At 51.0% G+C, this 18,954-nt stretch overlaps 1 protein-coding gene across 5 annotated transcripts in view; it reads right to left on the bottom strand.

Annotated features, from left to right (window-relative positions):
• The window catches only part of LOC144120883 (transducin beta-like protein 2), a 232,415-nt gene extending 217,848 nt beyond the window's left edge, over positions 1–14,567 (bottom strand). Inside the window, exons 1-3 of one of the 5 annotated variants that reach the window (XM_077653669.1) lie at positions 14,151–14,567; positions 10,793–10,984; positions 6,929–8,656 (exon numbers count right to left, since the gene is read on the bottom strand). In XM_077653669.1, the coding sequence (XP_077509795.1) occupies positions 7,611–8,656; positions 10,793–10,984; positions 14,151–14,289 (1,377 nt within the window). In that variant the 5' untranslated portion in view covers positions 14,290–14,567 and the 3' untranslated portion in view covers positions 6,929–7,610. Of the gene's footprint in view, positions 1–6,928; positions 8,810–10,792; positions 10,985–11,879 lie in introns of those variants that run through there. The other 4 variants (XM_077653668.1, XM_077653672.1, XM_077653671.1 and 1 more) reach the window with 4 other exon arrangements.
• Between the last annotated feature and the right edge of the window lie 4,387 nt (positions 14,568–18,954).

Raw genomic sequence — 18,954 nt, 5'->3', positions numbered from 1 at the left:
TTTTCGCAGTTTCTCCTCTACGACAGAGGAGAAAGCACTGACGATTCTAGTTTCGGAGTTGCGTGTTTCTTTTCCCTTTTCGTTACCTCGACGATATATCGAGGTGCCGCCAACCGCAAGGTTGCGCTACGTTAGTCTCGAAGCTCTGTATGTAGTATAGTATGGCTGCCTCTGCTAACAGTGAGACTGGATCTATTTAACAAAGAGGAAAATGTGACCTGCTTCCGTCAGTGTCACTCTGTCCCGAGCCAAACCGGCCGACAACGAGCACTCGACCACTTTGAAAACGACGAGAGTGAGAATTCCGCTTATTAAAGAACACCGATTAGTGCACGGATTATGCGTAGATTGCAGTTGAGCCACGCACTCCGGAAGGGAGGTTACACTCCAAACACGAATAGGCCCAAATGGGGGTAGCATGTCCTCAAGCGCGCTCCCTTTTATAAAAAAAGCAGTTCACTAGACGACCATGTACTCCTTTTTTTCACTCCTTTCTGTTTAGAGTGTAGAGATGGAGGGGGGTTCATGAAGTTTCTGCCAACCGCGACAGACGCGCCCTACGCAGCTAATCACTGTCCAGGTGTAGTTGGCAGCTATGCTGCCCCGCCATGAAAAACATAGCCGCAATCGTAAATCTGTCACGGACTGCATTTTAGGAGCCGCGCGTATAGGTAAACGTCGAGAAGCACGCGAACGAAACAAACGCCTGGTTCCTTCCAAGTGTGTGCTGTATCGATAAGGAAGGCGATCGATACGTTTGTCTGCTCTGCCCACCCTCGGTGATAACCGTAACAAAGGAGTTCTCGTATCTCGGGCGTTAAATGCGCGGCATACGCCAGCATGAACTCCGACGAGACCACTTGTTTTGACTCCTGTCTACTTCCTGGCTACAGCACGGCAGACGGGAAACCGGAAGCTGCGCGGTGTCTTGCTTCCTGTGCCCCGTCTGCAGCGTCATCAACGCCGGCATGGCCGGCGAAAGTGATGCTACCGACCGTGCCGATTTGTTCGTCAATTCTGTGCATTAGGCTGCGCCGTTTCGAGGTTTTCGTTAGACCCTAAGCACACAGCTTAAATATTCACCTCAAGTCCGCCCCTCGTTCCACCTGTTCCGTTCATGCCGTCTGCTCACGTTTTCTGTCACATGACTTAAGACCGAAATAACGTTGCTGCGTTCCTCGCTCCTCAACACGGTACGGAAAGCGCACTCGTCAATACTACGTATACCTGCAGCCTGTTTCAATAGTTTGCCACCTAGTGTATAACGCATGAAAGCTAGATATAACCCCCCCAAAAAATTGGGCCGTATGTCTCTACGTTGCTTCCTGACCCATGCATATTTCTTCTAATGTGACTGTCTTAATTTCAAATTACTGCCAGTCCCTCTTGATGTTGTAATAAGCTATGTGTCTATATTTGTCTCTCTGTGTTATGTTTCTCTTTTCATCCAACGTCTCTATTTTCTTTTGGTTTGGTTTGGTTTATGGGGCTTAACGTGTCAAAGCGACTCATGCTATGAGGGACGCCTTAGTGAAGGGCTCCGGAAATTTCGACCACCTGGGGTTCTTGAACATGCACTGACATCGCACAGTACACGGGCCTCTAGAATTTCGCCTGCATAGAAATTCCGCCGCCGCGGCCGGGATCGAACCCGCGTCTTTCGGGTCAGCAGCCGAGCGCCATAACCACTCAGCCACCGCGGCGGGTTATTTTCCTTTGTTTTGCCAACGTTCGCTATCTGTCAGGCGCTGCCACTCAAACCCTTTGAGGCTTTGGTAGGCCTGATTTATGCTGCACGAAACTCGACATGAATGAAAGTGCTATCTACCTATTTATCTATCTTGCGCAGTTCCTAAAATGCGGTTTCCAATGACCAATTACTCCGCTTCTCGGAGTTGATCTCGCTGCAATGTTCCGTACAGCTTCTGCGAGCCCCCACGGACGATTTGCATCGCGCTTAACGTCGACGCGAAAGAGCGCCAGGGAAAAGGAGCCGTGTGGCCATACCGCTGCATTGCCGGCATATATAGACGGCCACTGCAGTATGCATAGCAGAACGTTGGGTAAGCGCTGAATAAACTAAAGCGAGGCAGACATGCACAGACGGAGGCCACTGTCGCACGAAGCCCGCCGCGCATGCCAACAGTGCCTATATACATCCGTCACGGTCAGCCTTTTAGGCGCGAAGCTCGCCGTGCGACCACTGTGTACACCTGAAACGGTCACCTTTTTTAGGACTAAAGCTTGCTGTGCCAACACTGCGTACTGGCCCGCTGTAACTCCAAAGGGTAAGCAAGGAAACGCCTCGTGAATTGAACCCGTTTCAAGCCTACTACCCCACAGCTGAAAAGCTCCCATCGGGTACCGCGCTTCAAAACCTCGCATGCCGATTGAACCGAAATTCGACCATCTGCGAATTATTCTGACAGTTGTCGAAGTCGTGAACCAAGAGCTCAAGGCGCCTTTAAACTTGCAAGGTGCCCATAATCTTTCCCATGTACGTGAGCATCGTTGTACCGTGCACTCAGTTCGAGGGTGCGCACCATTCCTGGATCGGAAAGATATCCTTAAACTCACAAAACGCCTTCAAGTCGCACTGCACCAAAGCCCACGGCATAGAAAGCAAAGAGAGAGTGAGAGAGATTTCGCTCTTTGATACAAGGAAATCGGCATTCGTAACGCCACAAGCAGCACAGCTTGTACACACCGGCCATTGTGAAATTTATACAGTGTGTCGTATGTTAAAGCCGAGACGCCGTTTCCCGTTCTCCCCGTTCCTTTCTTCGTTGGCATTGCAGTTGTGCATTTATGCGCGAGGTGGAAACAATAAAGATTACCCCAAAGTCGGCGTTCCCGATGTGTCCTTCACTTTGTCCTTGGGGTGATGATCCTTCGCTCCGCCTGGCCGAGCTGATCGCCTTTCCCGGGCCGGTACGTACCCATTTTTCATTCCCACAGAGACGATCTCGACGTCTACAGTATGCAGCTGTAGTGGTTTACCGGTCCTGTATACCTTTCATTATCGTCTGTCCCTCTTTCGTTTGCGGTCGTGTATTTCGGCGTGCTTTCAGGTTCAGTCTCAATTACGGCGTACAACGCACAAGCGCTCATACACTAAACATCCTTCTATGAAAGGGTGCGCGCTAGAGCACAGTTTACTCCATTTTTACTCCCACATAGGCGTAGTTGTGTTTAGAATGTACCTGAGGTCATAGGGGCTACTCGCCTCCCAAGAAGCATGTGGCACCATCGTAATTGGTTTTTTTGGGGAAAGGAAATGGCGCAGTATCTGTCTCATATATCTTTAAACACCTGAACCGCGCTGTAAGGGAAGGGATAAAGGAGGGAGTGAAAGAAGAAAGGAAGTGAGAGGTGCCGTAGTGGAGGGCTCCGGAATAATTTCGACCACCTGGGGATCTTCAACGTGCACTGACATCGCACAGCACACGGGCGCCTTAGCGTTTTTCTTCTATAAAAACGTCGAATGCAATTCGAGATCGAAGCGGCAAATTCCCCTCAAGTGAGGCCATCTTAGAAATAATAATAATAATAATAATAATTGGTTTTTTGGGGAAAGGAAATGGCGCAGTATCTGTCTCATATATTGTTGGACACCTGAACCGCGCCGTAAGGGAAGGAATAAAGGAAGGACTGAAAGAAGAAAGGAATAGGTGCCGTAGTGGAGGGCTCCGGAATAATTTAGACCACCTGGGGATCTTTAACGTGCACTGACATCGCACAGCACACGGGCGCCTTGGCGTTTTTCCTCCATAAAAACGCAGCCGCCGCGGTCGGGTTCGAACCCGGGAACTCCGGATCAGTAGTCGAGCGCCCTAACCACTGAGCCACCGCGGCGGGTCTTAGAAATGACGAAAAATAGCGCAAAACGACGAGTACAAAGCGAAGAGAAAAGCACAAACGCACATCGTAGACTTCCAACTCTTTTTTTTTTTCCCCACTTCCAACTTCTAGAAAAGAGATGGATGTCTGCGCTGTGCGTTCGCGCTTTTCTACTCGCTCCTTCGGAGTCTTTTCGAGCAGTTTTTTTTTCTTAACGACATGCACCAACTAGCACGCCAGAAAACACCGCTAACCATTGGCCACGACTTCGCAGTAAATCACCTTGCAAGCTGCATCCACCTTCGATGCGACGCTAGCAGGTATGAGGCGCTCGAAGGCCACTTCATGACAATAGACCCACGTTATTGGTCAGGGGATCTAGCTTCGAGGGACGTTTGCCGCTTCGGCCTTGAGTTATATACCCGACTGTGGTCGCCTCCCTCCGAGACAAGAGTACTCACTGGCGAGATCCTTTCAGAGACACGATAGGGAGAGAGAGACCCAACTTGGCTAACTAAAAAGCGGAGAGGGATAAAATGAGAAGAAACAAAGCACCGAGAACTGATCACGGGTCCTTCGCCCGCTGCGATCGTTCTTCTGGCACGCGCTTGTCTTAACTATAATGGCACGAGACCTTTATCCTCGTAGCGCGTCAGCTGATGATAAAGGCCGAGCGGAAGGCGGCAGCAAACGCTGGTGCACATGACGGTCACGCGGGAAGGGGGGCGCTGCCTTGACATCTGGCCCCCGTGACGCAAGGCCGCCAGCCGCCTCTTCGCGAGCACTTCATGACGTCACAAGCGGCCACTTTTTTTTTCGCCAGGCAAGAACGGCGTGTGCCAAGATTTAGGGAAAGGGGCAAGGCAGGCAATGCGGAAGACCGCACGAGGAAAAAAAATGTTGGAGCCGTCGGCGATTGGCGTTGCAGAAAGCAAAAGTGACCCAAACGAGCAGCTGCGCCGTGGCCTTTCCGGGTCACAAAGCAGCACGCGAAATATCGGAGACGGAGTAACGATGGTCACTTGAGTTATCCTGTTGCCACGTCCAACGAGATATGGAGAAACGCTCATTCGTTTCTCTATTATTTTTTGTTCCTTCTAATTCGGGTCGATTGGGAGACACGACCGGTGAAGTGGGACATCAACGCAACGCTTTCGCTCGCAGCAGGCTACCAGGCCTTAGACAGAACGGAGAAGCCAGTTTCTAACCAAGGCAGCAAGTGGGCCTCATTGGTGGCACTTAAAACTGCGAATGCAAAGCAAAAAAAAAACAAACAAGAGCAAGACGGACGTGGATAATGAAATTAACAACACCGAGCGCTCGTGCTGGTCTCGTCTTTGGGTTCCATGTTTACCTGCGCTGCACTCACCTCCTCCTGGTCCCACCACAGCCAACCAGTGCCCAGTACACAGGAAGGAACCACAGAGAACGTGGTCAAGCGATCAAGGTTTCATGTCGTCAAGTAATTCTCGGTGCAAAGGTGGTGTACCCAAAAGTTCGGGCGGCGGAATGCGGTCATGTGGCGACAAACCGTAGCGTGACCAGTACTGAGCCAGTAGCAAGGCGGATGAGTGTTTCGAAGCTGACCGTTATCGATACTGTCCCTGTTCGCTGCTCGGCGCCTTTCGTATTCGCGAGACGCCAATGCTGGTCGGAAACCATCGGGACCTAAAAAATCAAGAGCACTACGTACGCTTGTTTCACAGTCTGAATTTCCGCTTTAGCCAGCACGTAGCCGAGTGCTTCTGCCCTGCGCCAACTTGCTGTGGGGCCCAGCACGAGCTTTTGCGTTGGGCCTTAGTGAGACTCAAAGGTCACTGATTTCCTCGAGAAACCTCGAGCTGCAAGGTGAGCGCGCACAGGACCCGCTGCTTACGAGGAACAATCGACTCTTGTTTCAACTTACGAAAACAACGCAGCTAAGGCAAGGACACGAGGACGACACACAGTGCGATCCCCAACGCCCGCTGTGCGAGTGTCGCCCTTACGTCACGCATGTCGCACTAATTAGCCCAAACTTTCAGGCGACTCTTGTTCTGCCAGTTCCGATAGCCGGTTGGTCCCTACGATGTGCGACTCCTCCAGGGTGCGCCCTTCAGCTTGCAAGTGGACGCCCACGCAACGAACAGTGCACCGCGCAGTTAGTCTCCCGTTTTCACCACCCCACCATTCCTGCACTGTTTGTTGCGCGACTTTCACCCAGCCCCGGAAACGGTCTCCCTTGCGCACAAGTATGCTGCTACAAGCTCAATGCACACGGTGCTTAACAAGAATTGCAAGCGCTCATTCACGTGACGCCAGTACACTACACTTGCGCTCCTAGTGGCGCCGAATCTAGCTTGAGTATCTTACGGTGTCTTCCAATCGCAGAGTTGGAGCACTTCTGGAGCAACGTTTCCTGCTCTTTTCGGAGCAACTGTATTCCAAACGCAGATCTGAGGCACGGATCGCGTCTTCCAATCGTAGACAGGGAGCGGTTGCCGAGCCGAGATTGCTCCGTGGAGCAGTCGGGACTGCACCGCCGAAATCGGCGGATCCGACCGGAAGTTTGCGTGACGTTCTTTTTCAGCGGCGATAGCGGCGCCCTACATGCTCTGGCCAGAGCAAGTGTACTCCAATCGCAATTTCAGGTGGCGCGCTCTGCGCCGGATTCAGGCGCTGTCACAGAGCGTGCAGACCGCTCCGGGCCTGCGATTGGAATTCACCATTAGTCTGCGATCCGGAGTAGCACGTGTCCTTGCTCCGCGAACCGAAATGAGTGTTTCAGTGGCCGATTTAGATGCGGATCCAGAGTTCTCATTGGCCGATACGGATTTTGTGCTCCATCGCGGGTCCAGGGCTCCGCTCCGGATCGCAGAATGGGATAAGTCTTTAAATGTGCACCTCGAGATGCTACGGTTACCTGTCCACCAATACAGGTCACATCAGGTGGCAGACGACGCGCCACGCTTGAAGCACGTACAAGTTTTGCGAGGCGATTTAGCTGCCAGGGTGCGAAGGTATGTGCACAGTCACTTATACGCCGTGATGAGCACACGCAAGTGCAAGACACCAGAAGATGACACAGAGAAAGAGAGAGAGAGAAAGATTTCATTCTTGTGGAAAAGATTGTTCCTTTCCTTTTAATGGCAGTAAAAAAAACCTCGTACAAAAAGACGGTCATATATCAATAAATTAAGATCCGCAAGCTGCACGAAACCCAGCCGCACACATTCTTATCAAAACAGCATGACGATGGGCACGTGACAATAAATAAAACACTGTACATGATGGTCGATGCGCGGTCCTGTCGGCTCTTCCTGGCTTCCTCTCGTACTTCGGTTGTTTCTTTTTCGATAGCCGCCTTCCCTTCCTCCCACAATCGGATACAATCCGACATTCTTTTTTTTTTTCCGTTAAGAACAACAGCAATGGGTATCAAAACAGAAGGGCCAGTGGCATCATTCCGAAGGTCCACCCACACTGAGGCACAGAGTCAACCCCGCAATAATAACGATTAAAAAGAATACACGTTTTTCACAACCGTGGTGGCCCCGCTCCTCAATGTCCTTCAGCGGCACGCTCACAGCAACACAGGACCAGCCGGGCCGCGTGCGCAAAAAGACAACCCGCACGGTCATCGTTCGTTTCTCGGGAGCGGGCGTCGGCAGGGAGCACAAATCTTCCATTGAGAGAGAGAGAGCAAGGGCCGAGCCGGCGCACGAGCGTCGTGGTGCTAGCCTCCGCACCACACAACTTTCGCACAGCAGAACAGGAGGGGGAAAAGGTCCTCAGAGCGAGGGCTGCAAGAGTCGGCCGCCGGCGCCGCGGTTCCTCCGCTCGCGCAGCTTCTGGTCGCGCGCCGCCTTCCAGAGGATGAGCTCCATGCAGGCGCGGGCGTCCTCGACGCTGTCGTGTCCCCGCACGCCGTCCTGCTGCACCTCGCGGTTGAGGTAGGCGCCGACCAGCGAGCGCAGCGACCGCCGGAACGGCAGCCCCCGGTGGTGGGGGAACACGACGGCCGTGTCCACCACGGTGTCGTGCAGGATCTTCAGGCCGCGCAGGTCGTTCTCCAGGCCGTGGCCCACCAGCACCGTGGAGGCGGTGAAGAGGCGCAGCAGCACCGCCTGCACGTCCTGCAGCGTGGTGCGCACGTTGCGCAGGTGGTCGGCCGTGACGCCGCTGAAGGCCGTGTTGTAGTCCAGCACGGGGCTTCCGGGCCGCACGTACGAGTCGTACACGGTCGCTCCGTTGGCGCCCACCACGCTCACCTTGGCCACCTCGAGTCCGCGGATGGTGAAGCACATCTCGCAGTCGAGCGCAAACACTCCGCCGGCGACGCCGTGGCGCGGACGCGTGCGCACGAAGCCCCTGGCGGGCGCGTCGCGCTCGCCCCGGGCACCCTGGGCGCACACGTGGTACTCGGAGCGCTGGCAGCCCGGCTCGTCGCCCGTCGCGCCGCAGCACGAGAACTCGGCCATGCCGCGGCGTCCCGTGTGGTAGACGCACTCGTCGTTGGCGTAGTACTCGCCGCCCGGCGTGATCACGAACGACGAGCCGCAGCGGCAGCACGTCTTGCGGCTAGAGTCGGCCGACGCGGCGTCCGCTTGCAGCCACACGGCGCGGCCCGGCTCGTCGGGGCACGGGCGCGGGTAGCCGCAGCGGTACAGTTCCTGAGGGGTCAGCCTGTAGCGCAGCAGCTGGTGGTAGAGGTCGTCGGCGCACAGCGGCAGGCGCCAGGAGCCTTCCAGCGGGCTTGGGGGACCCCGGGGCGCGGTCGGCGAGCGGACGGGCGCCGAGGCCTTCTGCCAGCCGGCGGCGCGCTGCGGACAGCGACCTCCGGGAGGGAAGGGAGAAGAAGGAGAGGAGGGACAACACAATACAGTCTGGCCAAGCCGCTTTCTCTCTCTCTTCCTCTGGCCCCTTCCGACTCTCTTTTTCTCTCTCTCTCTTAGCGTGGGGATAAAGACTCTTCTACAGAGTGTGCTTTCTACAGAGCCGGTCCAGGACAGCAGGGATTGAGAGCACGCGACGCCGCCAGCACCGGGAGGAAGAAACAAAGCAAGGACCACACTTTAGGACCGGCCAAGAGAAGCAACATACCTTCGGCACCCTGGCAGCTTTCACCACGCTCACAAGACCAGCCACATGCACGCTGGGGTGTCAATGCACTCTCACACACAGCAGCAGACAGTGAATGGAAGAAGAACGGCTCAATTACATGAGGAATGGGAACAACATGCTTACACAGGTGTTTCCTCATTATTCTGGCAAAAAAGGAGGGGGGGGGGGGGGGGGGGGGCATACAAGGGTTTCTCCACATACCACTGTTCTTCCCCTCACCCACAGAGAGAGAACTAGAGAGCCCTAAGTGGGGCTGCATAGTCAAGCACACTGACCACAAAAAGACTATAACTGGATCGTAATGATGTGCCATATATTCACCACAAATGTCATTTACTTTTCAGTTCTGTGCCGGACATCCTGCACATAGATCAACTGGGCAGTACAGCATAAAGCTTGAAATAAGTCTGATCACCTCGTTCTGTATGCCTGCTGTAACTGTGTGCTTTTCATAACAGTTCTGGAAGATACAAGCTCAAAATCGATCTGTGGTGCAAGCTTCGTGTTGCGTGTGGCCTGTTGCAATATCTCACAAAAGCACTACCTTCCGCACATACTCCGTGAAGTTTCCACTGAAGCTATGAGTTTCAGCAGCAAAGCTTTGAAATTCATAAGCAATGCAGTAACCTCATAACTAGCCATTTAAGAAAAGGAACATAGCTAGACAGACCTTGCATGCTGTGGTAACAACAGTGCTATGGTAATGATAAAAAGCTTCTCAATGTAAATGACACAGTATTTCTTTTTTCTGTTCTAAAGACAGTAATCAACGAGATAACAGGGAGACTTTCATTGGGAATCGTACGGAAAGTTCATTTCTCATATAAGTACCCTGATGAAGCACGACACCTAGTACCTTGAGTGTATTCCAGCTACTTACTAATGTATAATGCCGCTGTAACCTAATTAGGATTGCATAATGCTTCTATAACCTAACCTGGAGTGTACAATACTATTAGAAGGAGATGCAGGGCACCTTCTGTCCGTAAAAGTGGAACGCGGCCTCCAAAGACTGTGGCTACATTATTGCGCTCCTAATTACTTTCAATCTAGGACAAAGGTTACCTAAACCAAAAACGATGCTGAATGCTGGTGTTCCTCCTGAACACTCGAGCTAAGTACAGTCGGAGAAATGCATGGATATACAAGCATTCTTTTCCATTTCAACAGCACACATTTACAGTTCTCTAAACTGAACTCAAAGTATCATCTGCTCACTTTGAGAGCCAATTTATTCTCAAGTGATTTTGGCACTTGCATATGAAAAAGTGAAATTCTAAGAATAATAAACACGTTGCCAATAATTTCATAACTGCAGAGATATCACAGGGTGCCATAGTGCCAGGCAGCATCATGGGCTTTCTCAAGTTAAAGACAGGCAGACAGGAAGAGCTGTCCAAGCATATAATTTCAAAAGGAAAATGCTGTCCATAGTGTAACTGTCTGGTGGAAGGACATGCTAAAATTAGATGGGGAATCCATTGGCTGGATCCTTCCACCTCGCCGAGTAAATATGCAGCAAAAAAGTGCACGTCATGGCACATAGAATAATACAGTGTTCCATCACAATACTTAAATATGACCGCTGACCGTGTCAGCACAAAATTTTGAAAAGAAGCATCGTTTCATTGTGGTACACACCTTTCTACACACCTCATCTACTCTTTCCTTTGCATGGTATTTGATTCATTATCTCTCACAGTGGTTTTTCATGTGCAACAGAATGCCAACTCCTCGTGATGTACTACGGAAAGTCTCGCGAGCAAGCACAGTAGGGAGAAGAATAAAAGGCAGACAGTGGGCTGAGGGCGAGGGAGGACATGCCTGCCGGGCCAAATTTGAGACTTACCATCAGCTGAAGTCGCCAGGTATTTCCCGTTGCCGTTAAAGTCCAGGTCCAGGATGTTGCCGCTGTGTCCTTTTAGGGTCGTCATTAGCCACGGATGTATGTACTGGCTTTTCAAATCCCGTTTCTTCTCTTGCACTTTCTTCTTCTTGGGCGCTGCTCGCACCTCTTTCTGCACGGTGTCCTTTTCCTTGGCTGCAAGGCAAGCACATCAAAGATGTTTGTTCCCTCCAAGCCTGTCCACACTTGACAGCACGCTGGTAACAGAGTTGCGACCCCAAAAGTTGGTGTTGAAAATTATCCAGGAGCAAAACCTCAGGGCTTTTATATACGCGCGACCACAGCGAAAAATACTGATACGGAACTGCAGCACTGCGTGCAGACTGAATCACTACCAACATTTTTACTGTACGCTCGTACTTGCCAAGCACTGCAACAAACACCAGCGCACAACAGAGCAATTCAATAATAAAAATGGTGTTCAATCAAAATTGCCGTTTGGGCGAGTTGGTGTGACATGATTCGCTCGTCCTGTCGTCAGTTTTTTTCTTCTCGTGTCCCTGTCTGTTTCCACGCTTGTCTTTTCGAAAAATGGTGTGGTGTTCAGAGAGGCTCATATAACTCGAACAAAAGATGCGAATGCATACCAATGATGTTTCATGCCAGATTCTAACATCTGCTGCTTCCCCTTATGTTGCTCAAAAAATGAGAACAAAATATGAAGCAAAGAATGCATTGTCCATTGACATTTAATCGTCTAAAGCTTCCCAAAGATTTCACATGTTCAGCTAAAGCTTTTTAACGACCTCACAGTGCTTAAGCCTCCTAATGATTTCATAACATGTTCAGCTGCTTACACCACTACTGGAGAGCACATGTACAAATATTCAGACAAGTATTAGACTGGCAGACCTGAAGATCCGGAATCAGCAAGCAAACGATAAGCTAGCAGTCAAATTCTCTGCTAAATTAACACCAGCTACATACACTGCTTGCACACTATAACAAAGTCAGCAGCTTGACAGTCTCCTAATGTCTAAACAAGCAGTTCACCAAATCCTGGCAAAGAATTACTGTGTACTGCACCCACCGATCCTCGCAGTTGTGCTTCAGTCAACGAAGGCAGCGCCTCACAGTGGAAAATCCTCGGCTAGTGTGTCCCCGTGGCTGAAGGCCAGCTAAACCACTGCCATCACCAAAACAGACGCACGCGATAAACGCAGCTGGGCCAGCAGACCGCTCGGGGCGATATTCACAATTCCAAAGCACGAGAGGAATTTTATCGGGTAGCACAGCTGATGTCAAGAACGAACTTGTTTTGTATAAGTGAAAAAAAAAATCATGAGTCACAACCCACGCGGTTTTTGACACCAACAGGGAAATCAAAGCAATGCTGACGCGTCCCGCGGCATGCGGTGGCGATTGTAACCATGCTCACGCGTCAAACAAAGAGCAGCGTCCACGTTGGCACAAGCGCTTATCTTCCCGTCAACAGCCGTGTTCTTTTTTTTTTGTTTCGCTCTTTCAAGGGGGCATTTTTCGTCACGGCTGTATCTATCTCATGCCGGGAAGAAGCGGAGGCAACGCGCGCGTCCAGCGGTGGTCCGCTACAATCGCGAGCGCGCGCACACAGACGCACGCGCTCGACCCTCGCGTTCTCCGCCGCTCGAATCCATAGCAAGGGCCAGACGGGACGTTGGTGTGACCGCAAAAAGCGAGCACATGGTGGCAAAAAAAGTTTACGAACGAGAAACTCCACCAGCCGGCGGCTAGACGACCGCCCGAAAGCGGGCCTTCAGGTCAACAGAAAGCAAAGCAGGCGGCGTACGTTTCGAGAGAAGGCGAAGAAAGGAGAGAGGGTTCATCGCCTGCTACTTATTTTCTCGTCTCTTTTTTTCTTGCTCTCTACGAGGGACCCCTAAGAGCAGGATCTCCCAGCGCCTGCCGGACTGACACTGACCTCAATCCACAGCCTTCCCCCACGCGCGCACATACACAATGAAACCGGGTTAGGTCAAATCGCGTAGCCGTAATCACCTAGCCGCCCCCATCCGAAAAGACTCGGCTCGGGGCATAAGGATAGAAAGCTTCCTTGCCTTGGGTACGACGAAGCCGTCGGTGGCGAGCGTTGCCGCGCGGTCGGCGGCGGGCGATTCATCTGCCACCGCGAAGCGAGCGGGCGAGTAAAGCAGACGACGGCCTCCTTGCCCACCGACGCGGTTGCGGCGAGCGTCATTGCCAAACTTTCCTAATAAATCGTGAGCGTTGTTTCACTCGGATGACGCATTCTCCAAGGAGAGGCGGGTAATACCGGCGAGGGGAGTGCAGGGAGAGGCCCGTGGCACCCAGCCACCGCGGTCACTGCACGGAAATCCCGCCGTCTCTTTTTTCCTCCTTCGCTCAGAAGCGCCGCCTCCGCGGCTCCGTTCTCGACGTCGGGCGGGAGCAGACCGGCGTTCGCGAGTAACTGTTTTTCTCGCCAACAATTGCAGTGCAGTCGAAGAACCCTCACGGTTCATTGACGCCTCCACGCATTCCCCGTTCGCTTTTACTTTTCGCAATCTCAAGCTCCTTCGTATTTATTCCTTTGATTTTTTTTTCTTTCCGACGGCGTGCCCGCTCCGTGAACAGCGTGCTACCTCACAACGCCTCAGCCAAGCACACACAGCTAATGTAAGCGGAGGCGCTGCTAACGGACTGGACCGGCCGAATCAACGGACCAGAACACGAACGGGAGAAAAAAAAAAAAAAGGTCGCTCGGTAGCATCGCCTCGCAAGCACCCAGCGCCGTTGGCTGCGAGCGCAAGACGAGCGCGGTATACCGGCTTTATTTCAGTGCTAGAATCCGCGGGTCCGCTTTTCCAACTGCACATCGCGCCAGTCGGTTGCGGTGCGCTTCGATCGGCGGTGGCGGCGGTTGTAAAGGTGCGCGGAGTGGACAAAAAAGAAAATAGGCGGCCGATCGAAAGCCAGGTGCCAATGTCTGTGGCAAATTACAAGCACGCGCGCTTGCACACCCACATTTGCGCTGTGTGCCGGCGTCTTTCACCTCTTCTTCACATCACGACGAGTTCCGAAGAAATTAAGTTCCCAAAGACTCGAAGATGACGATACTGCCTTTGTGTACGCACGCGGTTGGACTGCAAAAGGCCGCCACGTGAAATGGGGCACCTCCGGGAAGAACGCTAACAGGCGCAGCAAAGTAAGCAAACTGCGACGTGGTTAATCGAGAAGCAAGCACCACGTAGACGACAGAAACGCGGAACCAGCACCTATAGGTATGCACATGATCCGTACTCGCACTCTGGGCATGCACCGAGCCAAAGGGGAGAACCAACGCACATGATGCACAGCTACTCACTCGTTTCGGAAGGCTCCTTCTTGGCATCTTCCTTCTTCTGGCTGGCCACAAGAATGACCAGGAGAATTAGGACGCCGATGACGGCGGAAAGCACTATCATAGGCGAGCTGCCAGTTATAAACACTAGTTCGTCAGCCATGCTGCTGCTCCCATGTGCCACAGCGCCCGTAGTACACTAGCCACTAGATGATGACACCGCTGCAACGCGCCAAAAGATACAACCTGCGATACAACAACCGGTGCGCTGGCCTTGCGCAGGCGGCGCTCGCGTCGTTTTGCACAGTGTGGCTAGCCGTCCGTTTCGTTTCGTGCTGCTTTCCGTCGTCGAGCGCACGGAACGCAGAACCAACACGTGGGCTTTCGCGCCGCCGCGGTCGGAACCGCGGAAAAAGCACGTTGCGATTTTTAAAAAGACATTCCAGGCGGGCAATGCGAAAGAATATATAGTCAGTGCGCAGCCTCATGCCAGCTGTGAATGTCCGCGTAATTCAAGTGGTGTGACGTATGCCCAATCACTCATTTGCAAAACCGACGAGCTTTGTCTAGCTTGCCGTCAGCTGCAGCTTTTCTTCTTAAAACACAACTGCTCTCCTTCGTTTTCCGAGAAGCGCAACGGGTGCTTTTGTTTGTGTTCTTGTTTTTCGGTAAACTTTTTGCCAGCCACAAGTACATCAGTCATGGTGCTGGAGACGACTGCGTGGTATATTTCAGCGAATCGAGCAACTGCCATGGTTGAATATAGCTTATTTTTAGTTAATGTTTTGCTTTTTCTCGTATATTGCGTCGAGGCCCCAAAATATATTTTTTATATATATTTATACGGCCTTGCACATTATCTTTGACTGATATCGTTGCACTTTTCGAATATAGAGAGAAAATACCACTCCGACCGAAGTCTCATGAGAGGACCGACGTTTCGGTGTCCAGTGAACACCGAAACGTCGGTATTCTCGTGAGACTTTGGCTGGTGTGTCACAGCCTTTTCTATCTGCTTCCACCTCCCGACCAGGCAGATTACTGTCGAAATGTTCGCGTTCCAACTTTAGTGCAATATCGTTACTTTGCCTATTTCAAACATCCAGTTTACTCGAAGTGGTATTGGTCCGGTCAACATGAAGTTTATACGAGTTCTTCACTTAATTCGAACTCCGCGTAATTCCACTGATTTCGAGGTATCGAGAGTCACCAGAATATAAACGTCCCTTCTCGTAATTCGTCAGAAAGAAGGTAACGGAAAGTATTAGATGCGGAAATGCGTGCCGACTCATTTCAGTTCGGCACGTGCTCACAGGCCAACTACGCCTAGCTCTCGACTCACTCGAAAACCTACTGCTCAAAGCGGGCGGAAGTAATAAACTGCAACCCGCTTATGCGCCATACAGACACGTCTATTTTGGAACCAAAACGCGCCGTCCCGCTCCGTAGCACTTGCCCACTGCGGGCTTTGCTTCATGGCTAATGCCTCACCAGAAGTATGGCCGTTGTTGCAAAGATTGTGGCTGTGTGCACTTACGCCCGCCGTTAAAAGTTTATGGAACGCGAATCTGGGAAATAGATTTATTTCTATGCATGCAAGTCGCATTGATTGAGACGTAAAGGTAAGGTGCAATGTGTAGTTCGCGAACTCATCAACATTAGGGCGCATATATTTTTTCCAGGTGCTTGAAAACGCGCAGATGAAATTAAAAACATTTTTCGCGAACGTTATGATCATGCGTGCCGTTTCGGTTGCAGAGGGCCGTCCACTCCTAGTGTAAACACTGGAGAAATGTGGCTGAACTTTCCGAATCGCCATGCATCGAATCAAAGTGACGAAGGCGTAGAGGGACTTAGAGATGACGCTTCGCGTCGTCTACCACTTCGCTTTGATGCACACATGCAGCAGACACACTGGCGCTTTGAAGCGCACAGACCTTCCGATCGCGTGTTCAAGCTAGAAGTTAACGACCCTGTACATCAGTATCTGAGCCAAGAAACGGGGCATAGTATTCGAGAAGTATCCATAATTTTTAAAAAATCAACGTTAGCCGGTTCCATCGTCTTCAAGTTATAAATTTTCCAAGAATAGAGTAGCGTGGGAGGGACCTAAAAATTGATCGCTGTTTTCCGAGCTGTATATCGGTTAAAAGCGCGAGGTTTATCTAAGGGGCATTCCACAATTCGGGCTATTTGTATTCTGCTCTTGCAGCATAAGACACCATATATGACACGATTTAAATTAATGTATTTTGTGAATATATATGGTGCATAATACAAGGCGCAAAACACCGCATATATGCACAGAAAAGCAACAAATAATAGGCTGATTCCATCAAGAATATGATCGCAAGATATGTTTACTACCATCATTCCATCGCCTCAGCCGCGACCCTTAAAGTGCAACCTAATCAGTTGCGTTACAGCGAACCCCCGACAGGCGCGGGAGCGACACAATACAATTTGTGGAATATTACGGCCTAGAAGAAAATATTTGTGCCTGTATCTTAACGGTGTTCAGTCATGACTTCCTTCAATTGATGTTTTGCTCGATGTGCAGTCAGTAAGTCTATTCATAGTATACACTGGAATGAGACGAGTCCCAACCCGACTCGGCACATTCGGTCAATATTCGGCGGTTTAGTGCCTTATACAACTTTAATGATGGAGACGATTTTGAGAACCCTTCCTAGAAGTTCCCTGGTCCAGTCTGGAGCTATCTGGAATGCATAATTACTATCGCCAAAACCACACTGCGTGCTTCTTCGCCAATGCAGACAGTGCGAACACGTCTAGAGGGCAAGGACCGAGGGCGGGTTTATTTGAACCTATAATAGGATACAACTTGAAAAAAACAAAACAGCAGTTGTTAACACTCCCCGCCGCGGTGGCTCAGTGGTTAGGGCGCTCGACTACTGATCCGGAGTTCCCGGGTTCGAACCCGACCGCGGCGGCTGCGTTTTTATGGAGGAAAAACGCTAAGGCGCCCGTGTGCTGTGCGATGTCAGTGCACGTTAAAGAACCCCAGGTGGTCGAAATTATTCCGGAGCCCTCCACTACGGCACCTCTCTCTTCCTTTCTTCTTTCACTCCCTCATTTACCCTTCCCTTACGGCGCGGTTCAGGTGTCCAACGATATATGAGACAGATACTGCGCCATTTCCTTTCCCTCCAAAATCAATTATTATTATTATTATTGTTAACACTGAGGCACGGCCCGTGGAGTCCTGTATTACTCCCCTAGAATATCACAACAGCAAAGGAAATCAGCTTTTTAGTGTTTCCCTTTATAAGACAAGCCAGATATAAAAATTCCAGAGCTTATAATTTTTTCTTGTGATTACATTCTTCTCTAGGTAACAAGAACAGTTTTAACAATGGACTACTCTTCGGTCGTGGAGGAATTCTGTGCGGCGGTCCTGAATATAGGCGGGACTTAATAATAATAATAATTGGTTTTTTGGGGAAAGGAAATGGCGCAGTATCTGTCTCATATATCGTTGGACACCTGAACCGCGCCGTTAGGGAAGGGATAAGGGAGGGAGTGAAAGAAGAAAGGAAGAAGGAGGTGCCGTAGTGGAGGGCTCCGGAATAATTTCGACCACCTGGGGCTTCTGGAGGTCCAAAGCTAGATGGGCCACACTGCTCCAGCGCTCCTGTTCAAGTTCTCTTCTTTAGCCGTTAGGGCCGGTAAAATAGAGCAAGAGTTTTGGAGAGCCATATAGAGTTCGAACCTGTTTCTAGGGTCCGTAAGTTGAAAAAGTAGCCGGAAAAGACCTCCAGATACTGCGTGTGGATGTCATCCCTCCTTCACCTAGCTGCTTCCGAGTCCTAAGTGCTTCGTTGCTTTGGAGCGAATTATTACTGGATACTTGTGAACAATAGAGAGAAACGCAGAACCTGAGAAAGACAAGATAGAGGTTGGCCGAAATGGCTGCCGGAATCGACGCGACTGCTTGATTCGACCAACTGTAAAGTAAGGCAAGATGGCGATATTTCATACGTCGTTAGAATCGCTCGCTTGACCACCAGGGTGCGATACTCCGCCTCCGGAAATCGATCGAAGCATCAAGCTTGCATGCGTGGGTATAGATAGCACAATATTAATGCTGCCGGGAATTTTTTTTATTGAGAACTAACAATGTCGTGACTATCTTTCTCCCTGAAAATTTTCAGAAATAAAAATTTTGGGCCTTCTTAAAAAAAAACACATTTAGGTTGCTCGCTAGGGTGTCTAGAATGATTGTCTAATGTTATGGCGATTTTCCCGCCGAAACTCCGGTCAGAACGGTTACATTGACCTTATTGGTATGCGCGAGTCATCCCATTCCAGAATGTTCCGAGTACCTTCCACTGGATTATCTTATGGTGTTGTAGTAATGTGACCTACTAATGCAACTTAAAACTTTTATGGGGAGGGGGGCACTTCCAAAATGTTTTGGGGTCCTCAGAATTTCAAATTTGGCAGTGTTCCGAGTCTTTCACTGAGATCACGTGGTGTTGATGACGCAACCGCCTTCTCAATCGCATTCATAATTCGCGGGGAGTCCCCTCATACCACTACCAGAGCAGTGGTGCAGCGCTGCGCCACTGCCCCGCAGGTGGCTGTTTCAAGCACAACCGCCGGTGTGGCCTGCGAGCCCCACGTTTCCCTTCCGTAATGTGCTGGGACACAGCCACGGTGAGCAGGTTTGCACGTGCCATGGTGGCCAGGTTGTGACGACGTCGCAAGGTCACGTGACCTCTCTCCACCAATTCATAATTTAACTGCCACGGTGGGCAGGTTGTAATGACGTCACAAGGTGACGTGACCTCTCTCGAACAATCAG

Source organism: Amblyomma americanum, chromosome 2, assembly GCF_052857255.1.
Source record: "Amblyomma americanum isolate KBUSLIRL-KWMA chromosome 2, ASM5285725v1, whole genome shotgun sequence".
Lineage (NCBI taxonomy): Eukaryota > Metazoa > Arthropoda > Arachnida > Ixodida > Ixodidae > Amblyomma > Amblyomma americanum.
Note: the sequence above shows the minus strand (reverse complement) of the source record. Positions and strands in the feature narration are given on the sequence as shown.